This window comes from Mus musculus, chromosome 12 (genome assembly GCF_000001635.26).
Source record: "Mus musculus strain C57BL/6J chromosome 12, GRCm38.p6 C57BL/6J".
Taxonomy (NCBI): Eukaryota; Metazoa; Chordata; class Mammalia; order Rodentia; family Muridae; genus Mus; species Mus musculus.
The window spans coordinates 33205001-33225385 of record NC_000078.6 but is presented as its reverse complement, the minus strand read 5'-3'; the positions used below and the strand labels follow the sequence as shown (position 1 = coordinate 33225385).

General features: G+C 47.2%; 1 protein-coding gene across 9 annotated transcripts in view; it reads right to left on the bottom strand.

The window, feature by feature from the left end:
* Atxn7l1 (ataxin 7-like 1) overlaps positions 1-20385 on the bottom strand; it is a 229441-nt gene that overhangs the window by 151023 nt on the left and 58033 nt on the right. For all 9 annotated transcript variants that reach the window (NM_001374023.1, NM_001374022.1, XM_006515124.4 and 6 more), the window contains one exon: positions 7570-7674. In NM_001374023.1, the coding sequence (NP_001360952.1) occupies positions 7570-7674 (105 nt within the window). The remainder of the gene's footprint in view (positions 1-7569; positions 7675-20385) is intronic.

The following is a 20385-nucleotide window of genomic DNA, read 5'->3' as shown; positions in this document are numbered from 1 at the left end:
CATTAAATTCTACCGCATCACATCAACATGCAAAGCAGCTATTTGAAGGGCATTCAAAACTCTATAATCAGAAAGGGAATAAAGGCTCTGTGAGAAAGGGGTGGGTGAGTGGAGGCCTCTCCTGTCTAGTCAGTGACATCCAGGTTCTTTGGTTCTAAACCATGTTTTTTAAGGCACAGTGACAAAGGAGGCTTGTTTCTGTCTGATGGGTGAGGCGTGGAGCTCTGTGCTCTCTGCTGACAGGCTGGGCACCACCGGCAGCTGCAGAAGCCAGCAAGCTCTGTAGGATTCCTTCCGCCTTCTATTTTAATTTTAATTTGGAAGCGGGCAGGTCTGCAGCTTTACCAACTTTTCTCTGATGCCTTGTTTTCTACTTTGCATCTATCTGTGGCACAGAAATGGTCTTTTCTTTCTTTGTAATGTTTTTAACTCATTTATTTGGATCCAGTAAGACGGCCCAAAGCTGGGAAAGCCGATCTTCACGACGGCTGGGCAGAGATGGCGCCAGCAAGTTGTCCTCTAATGTCCTCACGCACGCCGTGACACATGCATACCCAGCTACCCACAAAATAATAAGCAAAAACATAAATAAGAAAATTTAAAAGCATTCATTTAATCTTTAACCTCCTGATTCCACATGCATAATCAGCCATTGGGTTTAGATTTATTATGTCTGTGATGTAAACATCTTTTGTTTTATTGGCATATAATAATTGTATATAGTACTGGTTTTCATAAAGACATTTTCATTCAAGTACCTAGGGAAATTATCTTGATGAGTGGCTCTGTGCAGGTAGAAATGTCAACTCTGTGTGGCTGGGATTCTATAGAGGCTGCTTCTGGGATTAGTGTGCACACGTGCACACATGTGCACACACCCCTTTAGTATGGAAAGAAGTGTAAATAGAATCATACAGGCTTTACCACGATGACTGGGGGTGTTCTGTCTCATGGCACTGTTTCTCAGATGTGGACCGTCTCGTCCCCTGGTGTGAACTGTAATGCCTGGAAATGCTCCACTTGTCACGATTAGGGGCAAGACCACTGCTGCTCTTTACATCCAGGAGGTGGTGGCCAGGGAAACTCAACAGCCCAGAAGGCACAGAGGTCAGCCCCATTGAAGGCCAATGTCAAAGGCCACCTTAACATTGGCTATTCCACAAGCAGAACAGCAGATAAGGTCTGGAAGTCATGTCCAGTCATTGATTTAGCAAATCCTAAGACTTCATATATGTTCAGCCTAGCCCCCAAATCCAACTCAGCTCCACCTCTTACATTTTCAACTACAAGATTCACAAAGGGTTAAAAGCAAAAACTAAAAACAGTAACACGTTGTTTCCCATCACAGAACCAGGCACCCATTGCCTGCCTTCCTGTCCAGTGCATACTTGTGTACACCTCCAGAGAGCACATGCCAGCAGTCTTCTTACACATGGTCACAGCTCTCTCTCTCTCTCTCCTCTCTCTCTCTCTCTCTCTCCTCTCTCTCTCACACACACACACAGAGCTCTCTCCTCTCTCTCTCTCACACACACACAGAGCTCTCTCCTCTCTCTCTCTCTCTCTCTCTCTCACACACACACACAGAGCTCTCTCCTCTCTCTCTCTCTCTCTCTCTCTCTCACATAGCTCTCTCTTCTCTCTCTCTCTCTCTCTCTCTCTCTCTCTCTCTCTCTCTCTCTCTCTCTCGGTATAGGTTAGAGCCACCACAGCCCTGCCACAGTGACATCACCAAGGCCTCCCTCTCCCTCTGCAATGGTTACAAGTGAAAATTCGTTGGGCAGTAACTTCATTAGAGACCTCTGAGGCTTCTCACTCAATGGCAGTTTATATCATCATCATCATCATCATCATCGTGTGTGTGTGTGTGTGTGTGTGTGTGTGTGTGTGTGTGCGCGCGCGCGCGCGCACGCGCGCCCGCGCACATACTGTGTGAAGGCCAGATGTCAACCTTGGGTGTTTTTCTCAAGAGTTGTCCACCTTATTTTGTCTTATTTTTTTACACGGGGTCTCTCAATTGACATAAAGTTCTTTGAACAGGCTAGGCTGGCTGGCTAAAGGGCTGCAGAGCTCCACCTGTCTTTGTCTCCATGGCCCTGGGATTACAGCTGACATTCCTATAGACAGCTCTTTCACGTGGGTTCTGGGATCAAACCCTGGTCTTCATGCTTGAATAGCGAACACTTAACGGACTGAGGTATCTCCCCAGCCCCAGAAAAACAGTTTTTAAAGAGCAAACTTTGTTCCATCTCTGTACTATCCATGTGCAAGCACTCACCCTTCAGTCATCAAGGGCGCTACGTAAGATAAACTACTAACCCAGCTGAGGAATAAGGAAACCAACGTAGAGAAAGGCAGAGTAGGCAGAGCAACCTGCCGACCTCACACAGCTGATAAGGGTCAAAGCTGGAATATAAATCTAGAAACGCTGATATTAGAAAAGCTCCGCTCAACCTGTACCCTCTCCCACCAAGCCACAGCTGGGGCTGGACAGCCTAGACAGACAGAGCAGGCTGCTGAGAGGAATTATAATCCCAAAGCCAAGTGAATTGTTTCTGTTTCCTTCTTCCTATTATCCCAGTGCATCACCTGTGGAGATTTAAACCCCTTGGAATCACTGACCTCTGAGTCGCTGACTGAAAACACTGGACAGACCCTGAGGGTGGGTGACCCAAGCATGACACCAAACCCATACCATGCGTGGGACACTCTGGAGCAGTGGCCATCCCCATTATCTACGTCTGAGGCACCCTTGGGTCCCAGTGCTAGCAGCAGAGAAATGGAGGCTAGTCCTGGGTATTGCAGTACTCCTGTGAGACACAATGGCTCTTGTTAGGGGACCCGGAGATATACGGGTGCTTCGTGGCATTTCTACAGAACTGACACCAGGGCCTAATGAGAATGTAAACCAATATTTGCAAAGTGCAAGCCTCGAGGCTCCCAGCAGATGTAATCACACTCAGGCAGACTATTCCTGTCTCCAAGGCTAGGAAACTGCAGTGAATCACAGGCGTGAGCCACGGGCTGACCTCAGAGTGGCATCCCTGGAGACAGCAGGAGCGAAGACAGGAAGCACTTGGCTAAAGTGGTTTTCCCATTTTTCATAAGAAACTTTCAACTTCATAAAAAAAAGGGCCCCATTTTATTGACAATAAAAGCTAACCTTTATTTCCTTACTCCATGCCAGCAAAGTATACATTTCTTTTTCCTTTCCTCACAGTAGTTTTGCAGAGTAGAAGCTGGCATTCCTACTTCATAGGTGGGGAGAACCAGGCTCGAAAAGAAAGGTAGGGCAATTAACCCAAGGCTGCACACTAGCAAGTATGAGTCAGGATTTAACCTCCAAAACTCAATGAGTTCCCTTTGATGCCATTTTATTTTTTTCATATGGTGTCATAAAAGATGTGGCAGAGCATCATACTAGCATGTAGAAATGTGCAGGGTGAAGTCAGGGGGTGCTGAGCACAGGTGCTTCTGTGTTGTAGAAATGGCTGTACCCCTGGCCTGTGACTGCATGGACCCTCTCAGACTATCTCAGTTCTGCCCCCCAGGGGGGTTGTAGAGGTGCCATCGTGCACTGATTCAATGCACTGGGCTTTGGTGATTAGTACCATCTCTAGCCCTAGTCCAGTGGGACTGAAAATTCCAATCCTCTCCTTGTGTCTGGTGTTCTTTGAGTATCAGCCCTTATGCTGAAACTGGTATGACAAGCATATATCAGATGTGAGTACTGAATAAGAAATGGTTTTCATCTACCAGTTTCTGACAAGGACACACAACCACAGCCATGTGTGCATACCCAGAAACACACACACACACACACACGCAAAGACACAAGCACACTTTTTATTTTTCAATTTAGACTCAATGACCTGGGCTGGAGAGATGGCTCAGTGGTTAAGCGCACTGACTGCTCTCCCAGAGGTCCTGAGTTCAATTCCCAGCAACCATATGGTGGCTCACAACCATCTATAATGAAGTCTGGTGCCCTCTCTTGGCTTGCAGGCATAAATGCAGGCAGAACACTGTATACATAATAAATAAATCTTAATAATAATAATAAAAGACTAGATTGAATGACCTATACACCAAGATCATGACTGTCGGCTTGTATCCAAGATAGTGCTTTTCCCCTTTGTAAAGCATCTGAGGGTACCAGGCATGCAGAAGTGCAAAGGATATTCCTAGCACTGACAGACAACTGCAGGCTAGGAGGTGGCACGTGAACAAAGGTTTATGGACATCAGGATGAAGGAATTCTCCCCAACTGTCCACCCATTGTGGGCAACGAAGAAAGACACCATGAAGGGAGGAGGAGGAAGAGGAAATGGACTCCAAGTGTCACAGCCCCAAATCATGCAGACATCGAGGGAAAGCCTGAATCATTTTCGCATTATCTCCAAAGCCTGTTATTTCCACTACATGAACACATTTCAAGTGATACTAGAGAGCTCTGGTAGCGGGCTTGGGGGAGTTAGATAAGGCCTAGTGGGTGGGGCTTGAGGCCCCGCCAAGTTTTCTCCCTCAATGGCCACTTTCCATATACAGTCATAGTTTGCATGGGGCTTCCCATGGACAGGCTGTGAGGGACAATGGGCTATGTAGGCACTTCCCTCGCTCTGAGAAGCCACCTGCACTCGAAACCAGGCTCTCTTCTGTCTTGCTTTGAGACTTTGGACACAGCACCCAACCTCTTCAGCTCAGGCTTCCTCAACTCCGAAATGGGTGTAACATTCACACCCACTCCACAGGGCTGCTGAAAGGGTTGTGTTTTCAAAGATATGCAAAGCGCTTGGCACGCTGCCCAGCACTTAGCACAATGGCACCCTTATTAACTCACTGAAAACGGCAAGGCTCCTCACACAAGGTAAAGTCGGAAGAAGGAGGAAGAAGCTGTGCTGGGCTTGTTTGTTCTGGAGATCAAACTTGTCTCAGGCAGGTTGGAGAAGCGCTCAACAGCGGACTTACAACCATCCCAGGAACAGATTACAACTGAAGGCTTACTGCCCCCATCTCTGAATGCTCCACACTGAAATCCTGACATGGTATTGGAAGGTGGGACCTTTGAGAGGCAATTATATCACAAGATGTAGAGACCTCGAGGCTGGGATTTGTACCCTCATAAATGAGGCTCCAGGGAGCCCTTGCTCTCTTCCTGCCAAGTGAGAATACAGTAGTAAGAAGCTAGCTGGCAAGCACTAGAAAATGGTCCTCAGCCAGGTGGTGGTGGCACATGCCTTTAATCCCAGCACTCAGGAGGCAGAGGCAGGCGGATTTCTGAGTTCGAGGCCAGCCTGGTCTACAAAGTGAGTTCCAGGACAGCCAGGGCTATACAGAGAAATCCTGTCTCGAAAAACCAAGAAAAAAAGAAAAGAAAAGAAAAAAAGAAAACGGTCCGCACAGACATCGTCCGATGGGGGCGTCCTGCTTAAGATACTGTGGCTATGTGTGATCATGAAAATACAGGAATAATTCTGGGGAGAGCTTTAAAATCTGCTCCCCCAGAGACTCGCTGTAATTCTGACTTGCACCTCGCTTTCTCTCTGGTCCCCGAAGAACGTGGGCTTTGTGTTACTGGAACACACAGCTGGAGGACCGAGTGACACTTCTTTGCCTTGGTTTGCTGAGTTATGGTTATGTTCCTAAGGCTCTTGGTCAGCTGGTTGAGCCCAGGCTTCGAGGGATGAGGTCAGAAAACCCAGAGCTCCAAACTAATTTTCTGCCTCTGCTCATAACAGGTGGCCACCACGGCATTGGCTTTCTTCCTAGGCTGAGTTCCAAGTCCAGCACTGAAAGCCAGAGGGTTCGGAGGCTATACATCAGCTACACCAAGCCTCCTCTGATGGCGTCCCTGTCCCTGAGGAAGATTCTGCATGGTGGTGAGATCCTCTCACTCCTTTCTGGATCCTTCCATCAAAGACTGCCTTCAAGCTCAATTTCCCAGTAACAGTTCTGATGGTTTACGATTGAGTGTCAGCCTTAGCAGGGCTGAGACTTTCCCCTGTGTTCCCAGCAGCATCAGAGCACACAGCGCAGCATTACAGTCCTAGGAATGACTGGGAGATGAGCACAGGACAATCTGGAGTCCTCATGATTAATCAAACACACATAGCAATATTCCACAGCACTCCACAGAGCCACAGGCCGAGTGGGGCCTCCTTGACACTACCACACTTTCGATGGTTTACCTGTAGCCTCAGATAGTAGCATCACTGCTGGGCCTGACAAGTTCTCTTCAGAAAGGTGAGCCCTTTTTTCTCTTCGAGGCAGAAGAGAGTCACTTGCTACAGGACACTGAACAAGGTCGGCTCGTGCTGGATGCATGCTTAGTCTGTTTGTGCTCACACTGCCAGAAGTGAACATCCCAGCATGGAAGTACACACATAAGTCACCTCCTTATTTGTCATGGAAGAGACAAATACAGGGCCGAGTCCACCTGTCATCAGAACCCTCTGCTTCATAAAAGTCCTTCTCTTCCTTGGTCTAGCTCAAAACAGTGCCCGCCAAAGTTTGGATTCGCTGCCTACTTCATTAGAAGTGCAAACCACACCTACAGTTGGCACACAGCTTTTATCTATATGTAGATATCATAGACACATATTACCAAGGCTCATCTACTTTGACTACCCAAACACATTTACTTCTTTTGTTTCATGACTACTTATCACAGCATGGTTGAACCTAAAAGGGGAGGGGAAGTCAGAATACAGTGCGAGAAAGGGGAAACACGTGTCTTTTACAAACGCATACTCAACATTATAGCTGCTACTTTTGTTCAAGTGTAATGTTGACTATGCTATGGAAACAGTGGCAGAGGGGCATCCAGATCCCATTATCACAAGGGGTCATGGTGAAATGAGACTAGAAAACACTCTCCTGGACTCACAGCATGTGACAGCCGTGGGAACCATCTGGTCTAACTCCTGGTAAAGATACGGAAACAGCCACCTAGAGAGATTAAATGGCTTCTTGTCTAAGGTCAGAGAGCTGTGTAGCGGTGCCACGTGGCTTTTATCTGTCCTCATTCCCACCTGTATTGAATGGCGTACACAGTTTGCCGCTGACAATCAGGGAAGAAAAAAAATGAGCTCTTAAGCACACTTTCCAAAGGGGTGTGTGTGTGTGTGTGTGTGTGTGTGTGTGTGTGTGTTGAAAGGACAGCAGAATAGGATGTTTCACCTACATCCTGGGAGTAGCATCCAATGCCAGGCACACTGCGCCACCTGTGGCTCCAGCCCTCCCTTGTGTGTGCTCAGGGGGAGAAAATGGCAGGCTGCAAGAGGAGGGGGAGCTTCCTCACGCCACTGTTCTCCCCTCCTGGCTACCTGCTGAGGCACCAGTGTGCACAATGGTTTCCGGTTAGTCCCATCTACCAAGGCATGCTACAGACGTTCTCCTGTTTGCTCTGACAGGAAGGAGCCTGTGAGCGGGAGGACTGAGCCCCTACTGGGTCCTCTGTGTGCAGAGGCAGCAGCCCCAGGCCCATGTCCCCACAGCCTTGGACTGAAACAGACACCAGGCCACCCAGCTGGGAGCCCATGGATCCACCAGGTGCAGGAGTCCACTTACCGCAGTGTGACTGGAAGACCTGGGGCTTGACGACCTGATTGCAGGCACTGCACACGACCAGATAGAAGTCATCATGTGCTGGATAATGGCCAAATAGGTGCATATCTGTGGGGGGACAAAGCAATTAAGTCTCAGAGGAGATACAGTTTCCTCTTGGAATTTCTTCCAAGGAAAGATTTTTTTCAAAAGACACACATAGGAAGTCAATCCTCTTTACAGACAGGGAGCACAGCTTGTCACCACATTGCTACCCAAATTGCTTTGAAGCAAAGGCCTTCAGGAATCTCTGTTTCACTCCTGGAAGCCAACTATGATACTTAACCAACCTGGTCAGCAGGGGTGGAGCTCCTGAGTCACAAGCGAGAGGAATGACAGAGACAAAGCCACAGCTCTGCCTTTATTGCAGGACTGAGGGGTTTAGCCCCCAGGTAAGCACAGAAGGAAGAACAGAGCTGGGCTGAAAGAGAAATCACCACTGCCTCAGCTGAGAGGCACACCACACGCAGAGGGGTCTCCTGAATGAGCAGCCGCTTCACCACTACCAGGATTTGAGTTTGCTCATCTGGTAAATAATCACTGGGTACCTGGTTACGCCAGGTACTGTGTTAGGAGCCGGGGAAGAACGAGGTTGCTGCGCCTGCAGCTTATGGTGGCCGAAAGGTGAGGCATGAATCAGTTAGCGCCACACGGGGTGTCACTGGTGTGGTGGTGACAACGTATGGCGTCCTAAGGAAGCTATAGCTGTGTAGACCAAGGTAAGGATGTCCATCTTGATATTAATGACAAAAGGGACCTCCTGAGTGTTTCGAAGCAGAGCTGTAAAGCGATCAGACCGCTACTGTGAAAACCAAATCCGTGATGGGGCATGCACCTGAGACACGAACGGCTTTGTCCACCCACGACCTGTACAAAAGTGCACACACCAATGTTTTTCCTAATAGGCAGTAAGTAAAAACCCAAGTGTTCATCAACAGATGAATGGATAAACAAAAGACAGACTATCGTCCACCTACTAATAGGAATGAGGTATGTTGCATGCTACAACACGGGCAACCCTGAAAACACCAAAGGGAAAGGAAGCAGATGCAAGATGTCATGTTCTGTAAGCTTCCATTTGGGTGAAATGTCCAGAGTAGGCAAATCTACATAGACAAGGAAGTGCTTGCCTTGGGTTTGCAGGAGGTCATGGCCATAGGGTGGAGGGCTTATTGGGGACAATGGAAATTTCCTAAGATTGCTAGTGGTAACACTTGCAAGACACGGAAGCCGTGGATTTACACACTTTAAATGGGGTATTTGTATGGTATTCAAAGTACATCTCCATAAAACTGCCAAGCAAATAAAGGCCAGTTCCAAGAAAACCTGTGGTCACATCTCATGTACCACTCAGATATAGAAGGGCCCAAGAGGACTCCACCATCTACTCTTCACTGACTGACCCCAGGTAAGTCACTTGGGCCCTGGCAATGTAAGCATGAACATGCCTTTCCTGTGCCCTTCTCACCCAGCAGCCTATTTACCAGACGCATCCTGTGTCTTTACTGAACTGCCCACCCCACCCCACCCCCCAAACATGTGAGAGCTTCCCCAAATTCTAGCTCAGGCCAGAAGAATGAGCTGGGCTCCTCGTACTATAGGCAACCAACCACCCAAAAGGCAAGCAGCCCAAAGACTGCCTTTCAGCACTGTGCACTGCATGCCTTTCCCAGGCAGGCCTGTTGTCGCTTCAACAGCTATGGAGGCAGCACTGTTACCTGGGTTAGGGAAGAAAAGCCTTCCCTTCCGTGGAGGAGGCCAGGAGACTCAGTCCTACAGCGAGGACTGGAGATTCCAGCTGAAGGGAATCTCTAACTTGGGCGTGCTTCCAGGGGAGTTGCAGTCTGTTACTAACCCCCATGGGGAATGGTCTCTGCACCTCCACTTACAAGAGACCATACCTCTGCCAGGCTCCTCAGAGGAGCATTGTTAGTCAGAGCTCAAGAGGAAGACCCAGAGGAGGAGAGGCCTGTGATGGGCCCACCCAAGATGCAGGCCTCAGTCTGAGCTACAGGTTCCTCATATGGGCACATCACCTTCTGAGTGCTAACTGCCAACACCCTTCTGGCTTTTAGGTTGCTTATTTTTAGTGTGTGTGTGTGTGTGTGTGTGTGTGTGTGTGTGTGTGTGTGTTTCACCCATAGGGTTTTTGTTTTGTTTTGGCAGTGGTGTTTTTTTTTAAGACAGGGGTTCTCTGTGTAGCCCTGGCTGTCCTATAACTTGCTCTGTAACCGGGCTGGCCTTGAACTCACAGAGATTTGCCTACCTTTGCTTCCCAAGTGCTGGGATTAAAGGTGTGTGCAACCACTGGCCAGCATGACCCATGTCTTTTGAAGATATATTTGAAAAACACAGAAAAGGTGAAAGAAGCTATGTATGTGTGTGTGTCTCTGTAGTTACTATACATATGTCTGCAGTTATGTGGAGATCAGTGCTCAACCTAACTTCGGTGTCATTTCTCAGGTTCCATTCTTTTTTTTGAGACGGGTCTCTCTGGAGTTTGCCATGTAGGTTAAGCTGAGTACCCAGCAAGTCCATCTTCCCAGTGTTGAATTACACTCTTCACAGTGTTCGGCTTCTTCTGTGGGTTCTTGAAGTGGAACTTAGAGTCTAGCGCATTTGTGCCAAGCATCTTACTCCCTGAGCAATCTCTGTATCTCTACATAAAGAATTTTAAAAATTACTGGCGGCTGGGCAGTGGTGATGCACATCTTAAATCTCAGCCTGCAGGAGGAAGGGGCAGCTGGATCTTTGAGTTCAAGGCCAGCCTACAGAGTGATCTCTGGGACAGCCAGGGCTACACACAGAAATCTGGTCTTAAAAACCAAAAGCAAGTTACTGGTGATCTTTACTAGCATATTGCATCTTTTTCAATGACATTTCCTACCTGGTGCATGCTTGTTAAAGTTAGCAGACTAAGTTATAGAGGAATAAAAGGATTTTATTAATCAAAACATACAAAAAAATCTAAAGCCGATCTGGACTAAGCATTACCAAAAATGTCTCAAATGCCCCGTGAGCTAGCAGCTGTGACAGCTGCTGGGACGCTTCGACCAGACCATGCAAGGTGTGAGGAGTGTGTCCCTGAGAGTCTGGTGTCACACCTCATGATCAACGCTCAATGCCCAATTCTTTAGTATTCTCAGAAATCTGCACAGACCATGTCCATCTCCTCACTGCTAAACACACACACACACACACACACACACACACACACACACACACACACACACACGCACCCCTACCGGCTGGGTCACTGTTGAAGGTAATGATTATGCTGCTTAGTGTGTGCCCCCCCCCCCCCCCCCCGGCTGTTCTGCAATAGGAATGTTTTTGCATTCCCTCTGCAACTCTCTCAGTTTCGCACTGCTCGGCTTTGAGCATGCTTCCTGTGAAGAGGGGAAGGACCTACTTGTCTACCTGCTTATGCCCCGGTAAAGTCAACTTTAGGGCTCCTCTGCAGGCTGCGCAGGTTCTGAGATGCAGGAGACCTTCTAGCAGGCGCAGAATAAGGTACTTGGATTCTAAAAGACACACACACACAAACACACACACACACTTACTTCACATAACCAGCTGGTGTTAAAGTAAATGTGCTGTTTGATTAAAGTAATAAGGGTCAAGGATGAAGTAGAGAAGACAGGATAGAAAAGGAGTGTGCTGTGTGCAGGGCATAATGCTAGCTGCTCAGCATTCTCTCTCTCAATTTATCCCCTAAGCAAAACATTGAGTGAAAACCCAAACAAAACAAAACAGTGTTGTACTGATGTGGGCTTGTACTAGTGTTTAAGAACATGCATGTCTGCCTACCTCCATGTTCAAAGCTGTTACTGAGGTAGTTTGAAATCAGCCTCAAGGGAATATTTATACCATGAAAATAGATAAACAGTATGATCCAGGCCTTTGCTTTTGGAGGGCTTTGTTGTTAAACATTTACCACCTCAATCCTGAACGTGGATGGGCAGAAGTAAAAAGGGTAAAAGTCTCTATGTTCCACACCTAATGGTAGCCTCCGCGTACACGCTAAGATACACCCTTTGGAGTCTGTGATATGTAGATATTATCCATTACTCTTCATCAAGTACCTGTGAGGTCAACACTTTACTTTCTAAGCAAATGAATAAAGGTAAAAGCAATTTGCTAGAGTTCCTAAGGCAGGGTGAGATTACAGGCCAACGACTCCAAAAGCAGTGGTTTGTTTTTTTGTTTTTTGTCTTTAGCAAAATGCTGCGTCTTTAATAACAGAGCAAGGTCCCATTTTACAGATGAGGATATCAATGTGGAAGGCTCTACTGTTTGAATATGGTTTTTCCTAAGACTGACATGAAATTCTGTTGCTTTTGTGGCAGTGTTGGGGTGAGTGGGGCCTACGGGTCAGAGCGAACACTGTGTTTCTCGTGGTAGTGGGTCCATCTAGCAAAGCAGGTTATTAGAACACCAGACCATCTTTCATGCTTTCCCTTCTCCATGGACAACTTCTGCCCTTCTATATTCTACTGACACAATACGAGGCCCTCACCAGTCCTAGCCCAGAAGTTCCAGCCTTTAGAACAGTAAATCAAACTAAGTTTTTCTTTATAAACTGCCCAGCTTCCAGTATTCTATTGCATTCATAGAAATGGCCTGAGACAGAAGGACTGTCTGACCCACCAGCAGGCTCCTCAATAGTGCATACACAGTGGATTCTCTGGATGTGGCGTTCATTCACATCCTGAGTGGATGGCACACTTGGCCACACTTCTCATTCTGGTGAGCAACTAAAAACGTGTGAACTATTTACTATTTACAATTTTCCAGTTAGTGTTTTTGGACTGTCATTGACCATGGGTAACAGGAAACCATGAAACGCAAAACAGTGGATAAGAAGAGGGGTAGTGCATTTATAAAACAGAAATCACCCCTCGTTACATTCCGTATTCTCTTCACATGGAGAGCAGGTAAATAAACACACACACACACACACACACACACACACACACACAAACTAGCCCCACCCAGCATCAAACTGTATTCAGCATACCAGCATACCACATTAAGATATGGACAAACTTCTGTGAACTAATATAAGATTATGTTTATGGCCTTAATTATTATCCCAAGAATTTCTTGGGTCAGATGGGCACTTTCATCACTTCCTGGCCGACTCTCAGGCTCCCACCTGAACTTCCTCCATCATAGATAGCAGAGGGAGGGGTAGGGCCAGATCTCAATAGATGCAAAGTTTGGGGTAATAAAATGTTTTCTATGAAGCTGAAAGGATGACTCTGTTTCCCTGAGCAACCGGTAAACTGCTTTCAAAGTCGATACTAAGAAAGAAATCGGCAGAATGAGGTTAGTGTTTTGTTCAAGATAAATAGCTTTCTAAGGACAATTCTTTTGCTAAGTGAAGTTGTATGTGTGTGTAAACCAGTTTACAGCCAATATTCTCTTGTTGCAAATGGCTGCATTCAGCAAAGGGGCAGGGGGCATCTCTAGTTCACTATCTGTACAGCACTTGTTGCTGAGATGGGAAGAGGGCTGCTTTTGTGGGTATGAGATCAGAATAGATGCTGTACACTTTTGAATTTGCCCCTGGACACCTTCCAAAGCTCGGGACTTTGGCATTAAGAAGCAACAACAACTGGAGAAGGCTGGAAAGATGAAACTCAGCAAGAATGGAGGAAGGGCAGGAGTCCTCCTCTGCCGTGGGGATCCCATGCGAAGTTCAGGATCGACGGGGAAGCCACCAGGAAGAGAAAGCTTTGAAGACAGCCGAACAGCTTACTCAGGAGAGAAAAATCCCACCGTGGGGAAAAGAAGACAACAAAACAGACAACCTTGAAGTTGTGCTCCATGGAAGAAATATTCAGTCCCTAGGAAATGGCCTTCAGTTTCCCCAAAAGTCTTTCCAGGGTTGTGAAAGTTTTCTAGGCATAAGAGGAATTACAAAATGTCGAGGTGGCACACGCTATACACACACACACACACACACACACACACAGACACACACACACACACAAAGGTGTATACATATATATACTATAGCACATTGAAAACAATTTTACATTTAAACCTGCTTCCCTTTTAAATTTTACTCTAAAAATATTGTTATGAAAATAAATGTTAATTCCAACACATTAAACTTCTTCAGAAGGTAGGTGTGAGCCAAACATAAAAAGTTTACTTCTTACTCTGGGCAGCAACCCCAGATGAGCAAGGATACAAACAGGTCCTTAGAGACATTCACCTAACTATGGAGGCCGAGGAGCTACACCAAACCCCCGAAGTCTTCCTCAGACTTTAAAAACACAGTGCCTGGTGGCTGTACCCTGAAGTTGGCACCCCAAGTTCAATGGCTGGCTCTACCATTTGGCATGATAATGCCTTCAGAGCTGAGTTGCTGCCTCTGGAATAGAATGGTGCATTTGTGAAACAGCAGGCACAGAATGAAGATTTCTATGGTCCTCTTTTCTCTTAGAGCTCACCTGACCCCTTCCCCGGGGAAATGTCCTCCCTTCACTCCGGCATAGCCTCACTCAGCAGTGAGAACAGGACTTCCTGCCTCATGGCTCTGACTCTCACCACGGTGAGGTCTTCAGGATCTGTGATGCACTGCTCTTGAGATCTTCAGTGGCCAAACAGCCAGGCACACAGTAGCTGCTTCATCAATGCTAATACATCAACCAGGCTGGAGTTCCCAAGAAGATGATTTATCTCTCATCCGCCTTCATCTTCTCTCTCAAAGGGGACGTAGCAAATGATAATAAATTGCCCTAATAACCATGTTGTTATCTACATTACAAGGTCAATAATTTTATCAATTCATTCATTCTGCAGATGCCTTGGAAGACGAGTACTTTGTGAAGCTAAGGAAGTTGCAGGTGGGCCACATTAATGAAGAAGTGGTTTGTGCCCATCTCACCATGAAAAATGTGCAAATAGCTTAGAGGACAGTCACTGTGGCTTCCTGCTCTCAGCCTTGGCAGGGGCCCCTTGCATCTGGCACTAGGAGTGGGCTTGGGCGTTCCACTTTTTTATATCCTGATTCAAACTGCTCTTTACTTCAAGACCACGTGAGATCCAAGCCATGGACTATCTAGACTTTTCCAGTCTTTTCTGTCTTAGCTCTAACCTGGGCCAGCACATAGTCAGGTTCAGTTCAAGGTACACAGAGTTAGTTTGAGCCCAGCCTGGCAGAGAATACGACTGGCCAGCTGGGCAGCAATGACCTTGGCAGCCAGGAGATTAATTCTGTAAAGGGCTCCCCCTTGCCTATACCTCACAAATCTGACAATAGAAATGTTCTGGATGCAAAACCAGCCCTGGCTCCTGCAAGGACTACAGAGCCACCAGGCTTCTCCCATCCACTCAAACCCTTATCCTTCAGCCTAGCCAGGTACACCGGTAGCTCCGGGCCTGATAGTCTCTGCACTAAGCCTTCAGGACAGAGGAGGCACACGAAAACACTACGGCAGTTTTCAGGGGTGTGCTGGCCAAGGTTTCTGTTACAACAGGACTACTTGAGCTTAGAGGTCAGCTGTGTAGACAGACAGCACTATTCCCCCACCCCCACCCCCCTTGTCAAGTTAGTCTCAGAGTCTATGACCTGTGTGAAGGCCAAGGACAGGTAGGCACAGCATGTTCAGCCCAGGGCCTGCCTGTTGATGGAAGCTGCTGCACAGTTCAGTGTAACTTAATCAGAGGAGAAAGAAGCAACAGCTTATGGGGTGAGAGCGTAGTCCCTTTGGTCTGGCTTTCTTGCGGAGGGTACTTTAAGAATTGAGTAGAGAGTTCTATGATACTTTCTCATCACCGGGCCCCACCCCCTTTCTTCTTTCTGCTCCATTTACATGTTCACGCTTATATTGTCTTTCAGGATGACAGTTGGGAGAAATTTTTTCTCAACTCTTGTTCTATAGGCCTTAAGTGAATGTGTGTGTGTGTTCCTTACTCCAATCCCTAATGTGCAGAAAACTTTAAGAACTTGTTGTATGAGGCCAGTTTCCAGCAAATTCTGGGGTGATTTCTACCACCTCCATGTGGTGTGCTTCCCGAGTTCTGGTTGGGTCTTCTGACACAGTCTGTGATGTCTTCCCTGTTCCTATCCTTCGTCTGCACCCTGAAGAGACCTTTGTGAAGTTGACGGATGAACCATATTTCAAGGAACAGGGCAGTAGGTTTGGGAACCAGGAAATAATGGTTCCCATGTTTTCCCTTACAAAACAGGTTATGATCTGCTGTGATTTCAATGTACCGCTCCCCAAATGCTCAAAATGCTCGAAACACAATCCTAATACAACATTGTGGATCCCTTAGAGGTGAGTGGGTTACCAGGGTGGAGAACAAACAGTGCTAGCACAGTGGTGTGATAGTTATTGCTGGAATCCGTTCCTGACAAAGGGACACGTTCCGACTCTTTCTCCTCCTCCTCCTCCTCCTCCTCCTCCTCCTCCTCCTCCTCCTCCTCCTCCTCCTCCTCCTCCCCTCCCTCCCTCCCTCCCTCCCTTGCCCACTCCATTTCCAAAGTGCCTGGTTGCCTTCCCTCCTTACACTGTGGTCCAGTCCAGCAGGAAGGACTTCAAGATCTTGGGGCCCCTGACCTGGGGCTTCTAAGCCTCTAGACCCATAAGAAATAAATGACTCTATAAATCAGCCAGTCTGTGATAATTCCATTATAACAACAGAAAAGGCACTAAGACATGGCCAAAAAGGATTCTCAGGCCAAACACGACTGTGCTATTAGAACCCCTTAAGTGGTTCATGGGGAAATCAATGGTGACGTCTGCTTTCATGTCTGCTCATAAAGGATACGTCTCTCTCTCCTAACTGGGACTGGGAGATGGACTAACTGGCTCTCTAAGTTCCTTTTTGGCTCTTTAGTTATGTTAGATGGTCCAAAAGGAAAAGTTCCAAGAAAAGGTGGGTGAGGCAGGGGACGGGGACATGCCCATTGCAGCACAGAAAATCTCTAGGAAGAGCAATGGACATAAAATCAGAGTGGCTCACTCGTGAGAGGAGTCAGAGCAGCTCTTTCTCTGCTTAATTACCCCACCATCTCTGTCTGCGCCACGGGAAGCATCAGATGACTTAAACACTGTGATTCTGAGATGCATTTAACTTGGTCTCCACCTGTTTTATTGCTATACTTTGGGGGGAAAGAAAAAAGTAAGACAAAGTTTTAATATCAATCACTCAATTAAAATTTAAAAACTAAACTAAATGAGACAGCCAATAACAAGTGAATTCAGCTGGTCCTCAGGGCTAAAATACAGCTCCGGAGAACCTTGACTGGGCTGAGGCACAATATCACTTGTCTTCCATGTCACAGATCTCTAGCATGCATTCAGTGTCAGGTGGGATTCTGGGAGAACTTCCATGCAAAGCAACAGAATCTAGACTTCCTCTGACATCTTTAAGCAAAAAAATGGTCTTTTTGCTTTAAAAAACAATGGCTGCATGAGGTCGGCCATCTTGTGTCATGTCCTTATGTGCTGAGAGGTACACAATGTACAGACAGAATAGTCAGGGCAGGGGTCAGGGATAGGTGGCCAGCTTCCTGTTAACGGCAAGCCCAAACCATTTTGAGGACTTCCACAGTCCTGCTAAGACAAGGACTTGGAAGGAAGCCATTCTCTCTGGTTCTACTACCATCACTGATAAATGTGCCCAAAGGCCTCCAGAGGAGCTAGACAATATCTATCCACTAGATACACACACAACTCTTTTTTTTTTTTCGAGACAGGGTTTCTCTGTATAGCCTTGGCTGTCCTGGAACTCACTCTGTAGACCAGGCTGGCCTCGAACTCAGAAATCTGCCTGCCTCTGCCTCCCGAGTGGTGGAATTAAAGGTGTGCGCCACCAAGCCCGGCACACACACAACTCTTTTTTTTTTTTTTAAAGATTTATTATTTATTATATGTAAGTACACTGTAGCTGTCTTCAGACACTCCAGAAGAGGGATCTCGTTACCGATGGTTGTAAGCCACCATGTGGTTGCTGGGATTTGAACTCTGGACCTTCAGAAGAGCAGTCGGGTGCTCTTACCTGCTGAGCCATCTCACCAGCCCCACACACAACTCTTGTCCCTACATGATAATGTAGAAGATTTCCTGAATGTCAGAAATCAGAAGTTTGTGTAAGTAGAGTCCACGAAGAAGCCTGTGGGTAGCTCATGAACGCAGGAGAGTTGACATGACAAGTCCTTCTCTAGTAACATTGTGTGATGGTAGGCTCATCTATTACGTTATCACTAACTAATAAAGCCATCCAAAAAACATGTGACTGTGACTAGTAGCTCACACAGTCAAGAAAGCGTGAGCCAGAAAATCCTCTCCATCACTTCAGATAGTCTATCCCTGGCTCCACGATGGAAGTCTACCTCAGAGCTCCTTTTGCAAATGGAAACACAATGAAGAGATACTCTACAAGACTCTCTCAAGTGGAATCCAGGAACAATGGGTGGTCCCAGATATTCCTGATAAGTTCATAGCACTGGAGAGCTGACCCCTATGTGAAGGTCCTTGGCAAAACTCTTGATGTGGTGGTACTTGTGAGTGTCCCCAAGCAGAGAACAGAAGTAGGTTGTGGCTGTGGTTAATCCAAACTGGCAAGGCAATGGCTCAACCCTCCCCACCTTCCCCAGACAGCCATTAGTCCAGGCTGTAGAAGACTCCAAGCACCCTTCAAGATCACAATGGTGCTGCCAGGACTCAGGGGGTAAATGTGCCATTTGGCTCCATCAAGAGAAGTCTGTCCACTCAGCAGAGCCAGTGGCCAGTGGCAAGGATCTATTCAATAGCCCTGAATCAGTGTACAAAGCACTTAGGCTCTTGGGACAGTTGGATGTTGGGTACCCCAACATCTTAAGGCAAGACTAGGTACTAACAAGATGAGCTCTCTTGTTATAGCCTTTCCAGTTGGACCAGCCACTGTACCCACCGGGATTGATAAAGGGCAGAAACATCTCTCTGCTTTAGGAGAACAAAAACAAACAGCCAAGTGTCTCATCAAACTTGGGCTGCTCCAGCCTGTCACTCACCTGACACTCCACTATAACAGTGCTCATAGCAAGCAGCCACCTTCAGAACTGCTGTAGGCAGAGAGGTCTGGGGGGAGAGAGAGCTGGAGAGAGAGGCTGACGAAAGCTGTCTTAAGGTAATGGAAAAGATCGATCAGCTGGGGAGAGAAAATCATGTCTTTGATTGCCAATCAAACATCAGACTAGGTATGGCCTGAGGTCAGAAGGGATCCCGGGAACAGGGAGGGTGAACCCCTAGGATCTGGCCCTAAGCCCAGGGGCCCAGGTTCAGCTACCAAGCTCTCCCTGGCTGCTCCGCTCACACCCCTCAGAGCCTCTGCAACTGTACTAGTCCTGAAAGGGCTTTAGTGCAGCCTCATCCAGGAATCCACTGTTGCCACGGGCATAACTCACTCTTTCTCCACAGTGCTGGGCCTTTTGCATCTTCTTGTTGCCTTCAGCCAACTCTATGCGACTGAGGTCTCAGGGCGCTTCTTGGATACATCTGTCTTCCCCACGTGTACACTTATGCTTTATTTACAGACTCAGCTGTTTAACAGTCAAAAATGAAGACTGCCAGAAAACAAGCCCAAATGTTTAAACAAGTACCAAGGAATCAAAGCTCTCTTACATTAGCCTAAGGGACCACGAAAGAGATGCAGCTAGGTAGCTGGGGTAGAAGAAGGACCGACAAATGCCTCTCTGTCCCTAGCTGGCTGCACAATACCTATCAAGCCACAGGACAAACCTCATTGGGTCTGCCTATCCTCCTCTGCAAGAGAGTAATCACACCTTCCCCACAAGGTTGCTGCTTGGATTCAATGAGATGCCTTAGGCCAGTGTTGGCATCTCCAACTCAATTAAGTTCCCACAAAACTAAACTAAACTTCAGCCTGAATTAGCCAGGCTGTAAGCCAAAGACCCTCAGAGGGGCACTGGTTCACAGAGGCAGCCTCAGCACCGTGCTCACAATACCGTCTATGGAGTCAGACTTGCCTGGCTTTGACTCCTGGCACCACCTCTTTGGAAGATGGCTCGGGGCCTCCGTTTTGTCATCTGTAAAATGGGGCTCATAATAACAGATGCTGTTAGAGTGAGATGGGGGAGCGCATGTCTGGTGTCTGGGGCATGGAATGCTCTCTGTTCATGTTAGACCTGGCTTTTGCAGGATGGGGCTTTAAGAATAACAGCCCTGTTATTCTGCAGCATGCCAGGGAGTGATGAGAGAGAGTAAACTCACTGTGTTAAAGGTCACTAGACCTTGAGCTTCAAGTCATCTAAGCCATTCGGGAAGTACACAGTGGACTAAGGAAGGTTTCTTCCCATTGAACTTCAAACCCGCTGTTTGCTTGCCACTGACAGACGTCTGGACTCTGTCTGTGGCATCAGACCTCCTGCGAGATTGAGTCCAATGGGTTGCATCTTTTATTTCATTTGTTTAATTCATTTTACAATTTATTATTTATTCATTCATTCATTCATTCATTCATTCATTCATTCATTTATGGTGGGGGTGTGGTGTGCATGTGCGAGCACATGTGTTTGTGCCTGTGTTGTTGGGGAAGCAGCGAGTACTCTTAACCATTAGCCATCTCTCTAGTCCCACTGGATGGATCTTTAGCAAGCTCGTCAAGACATGTAATAGCACCTAAAGCTATCCAATTTTTGTCTTATCGTGACAGTTACTAAGGAGGAGACAACTGGATACCCACTGGTTGTCCAGGACAGTCTGGTAACACGGAACGTCTGACTGTTACGATGCTATTACCTCGGGGGGCACAGCT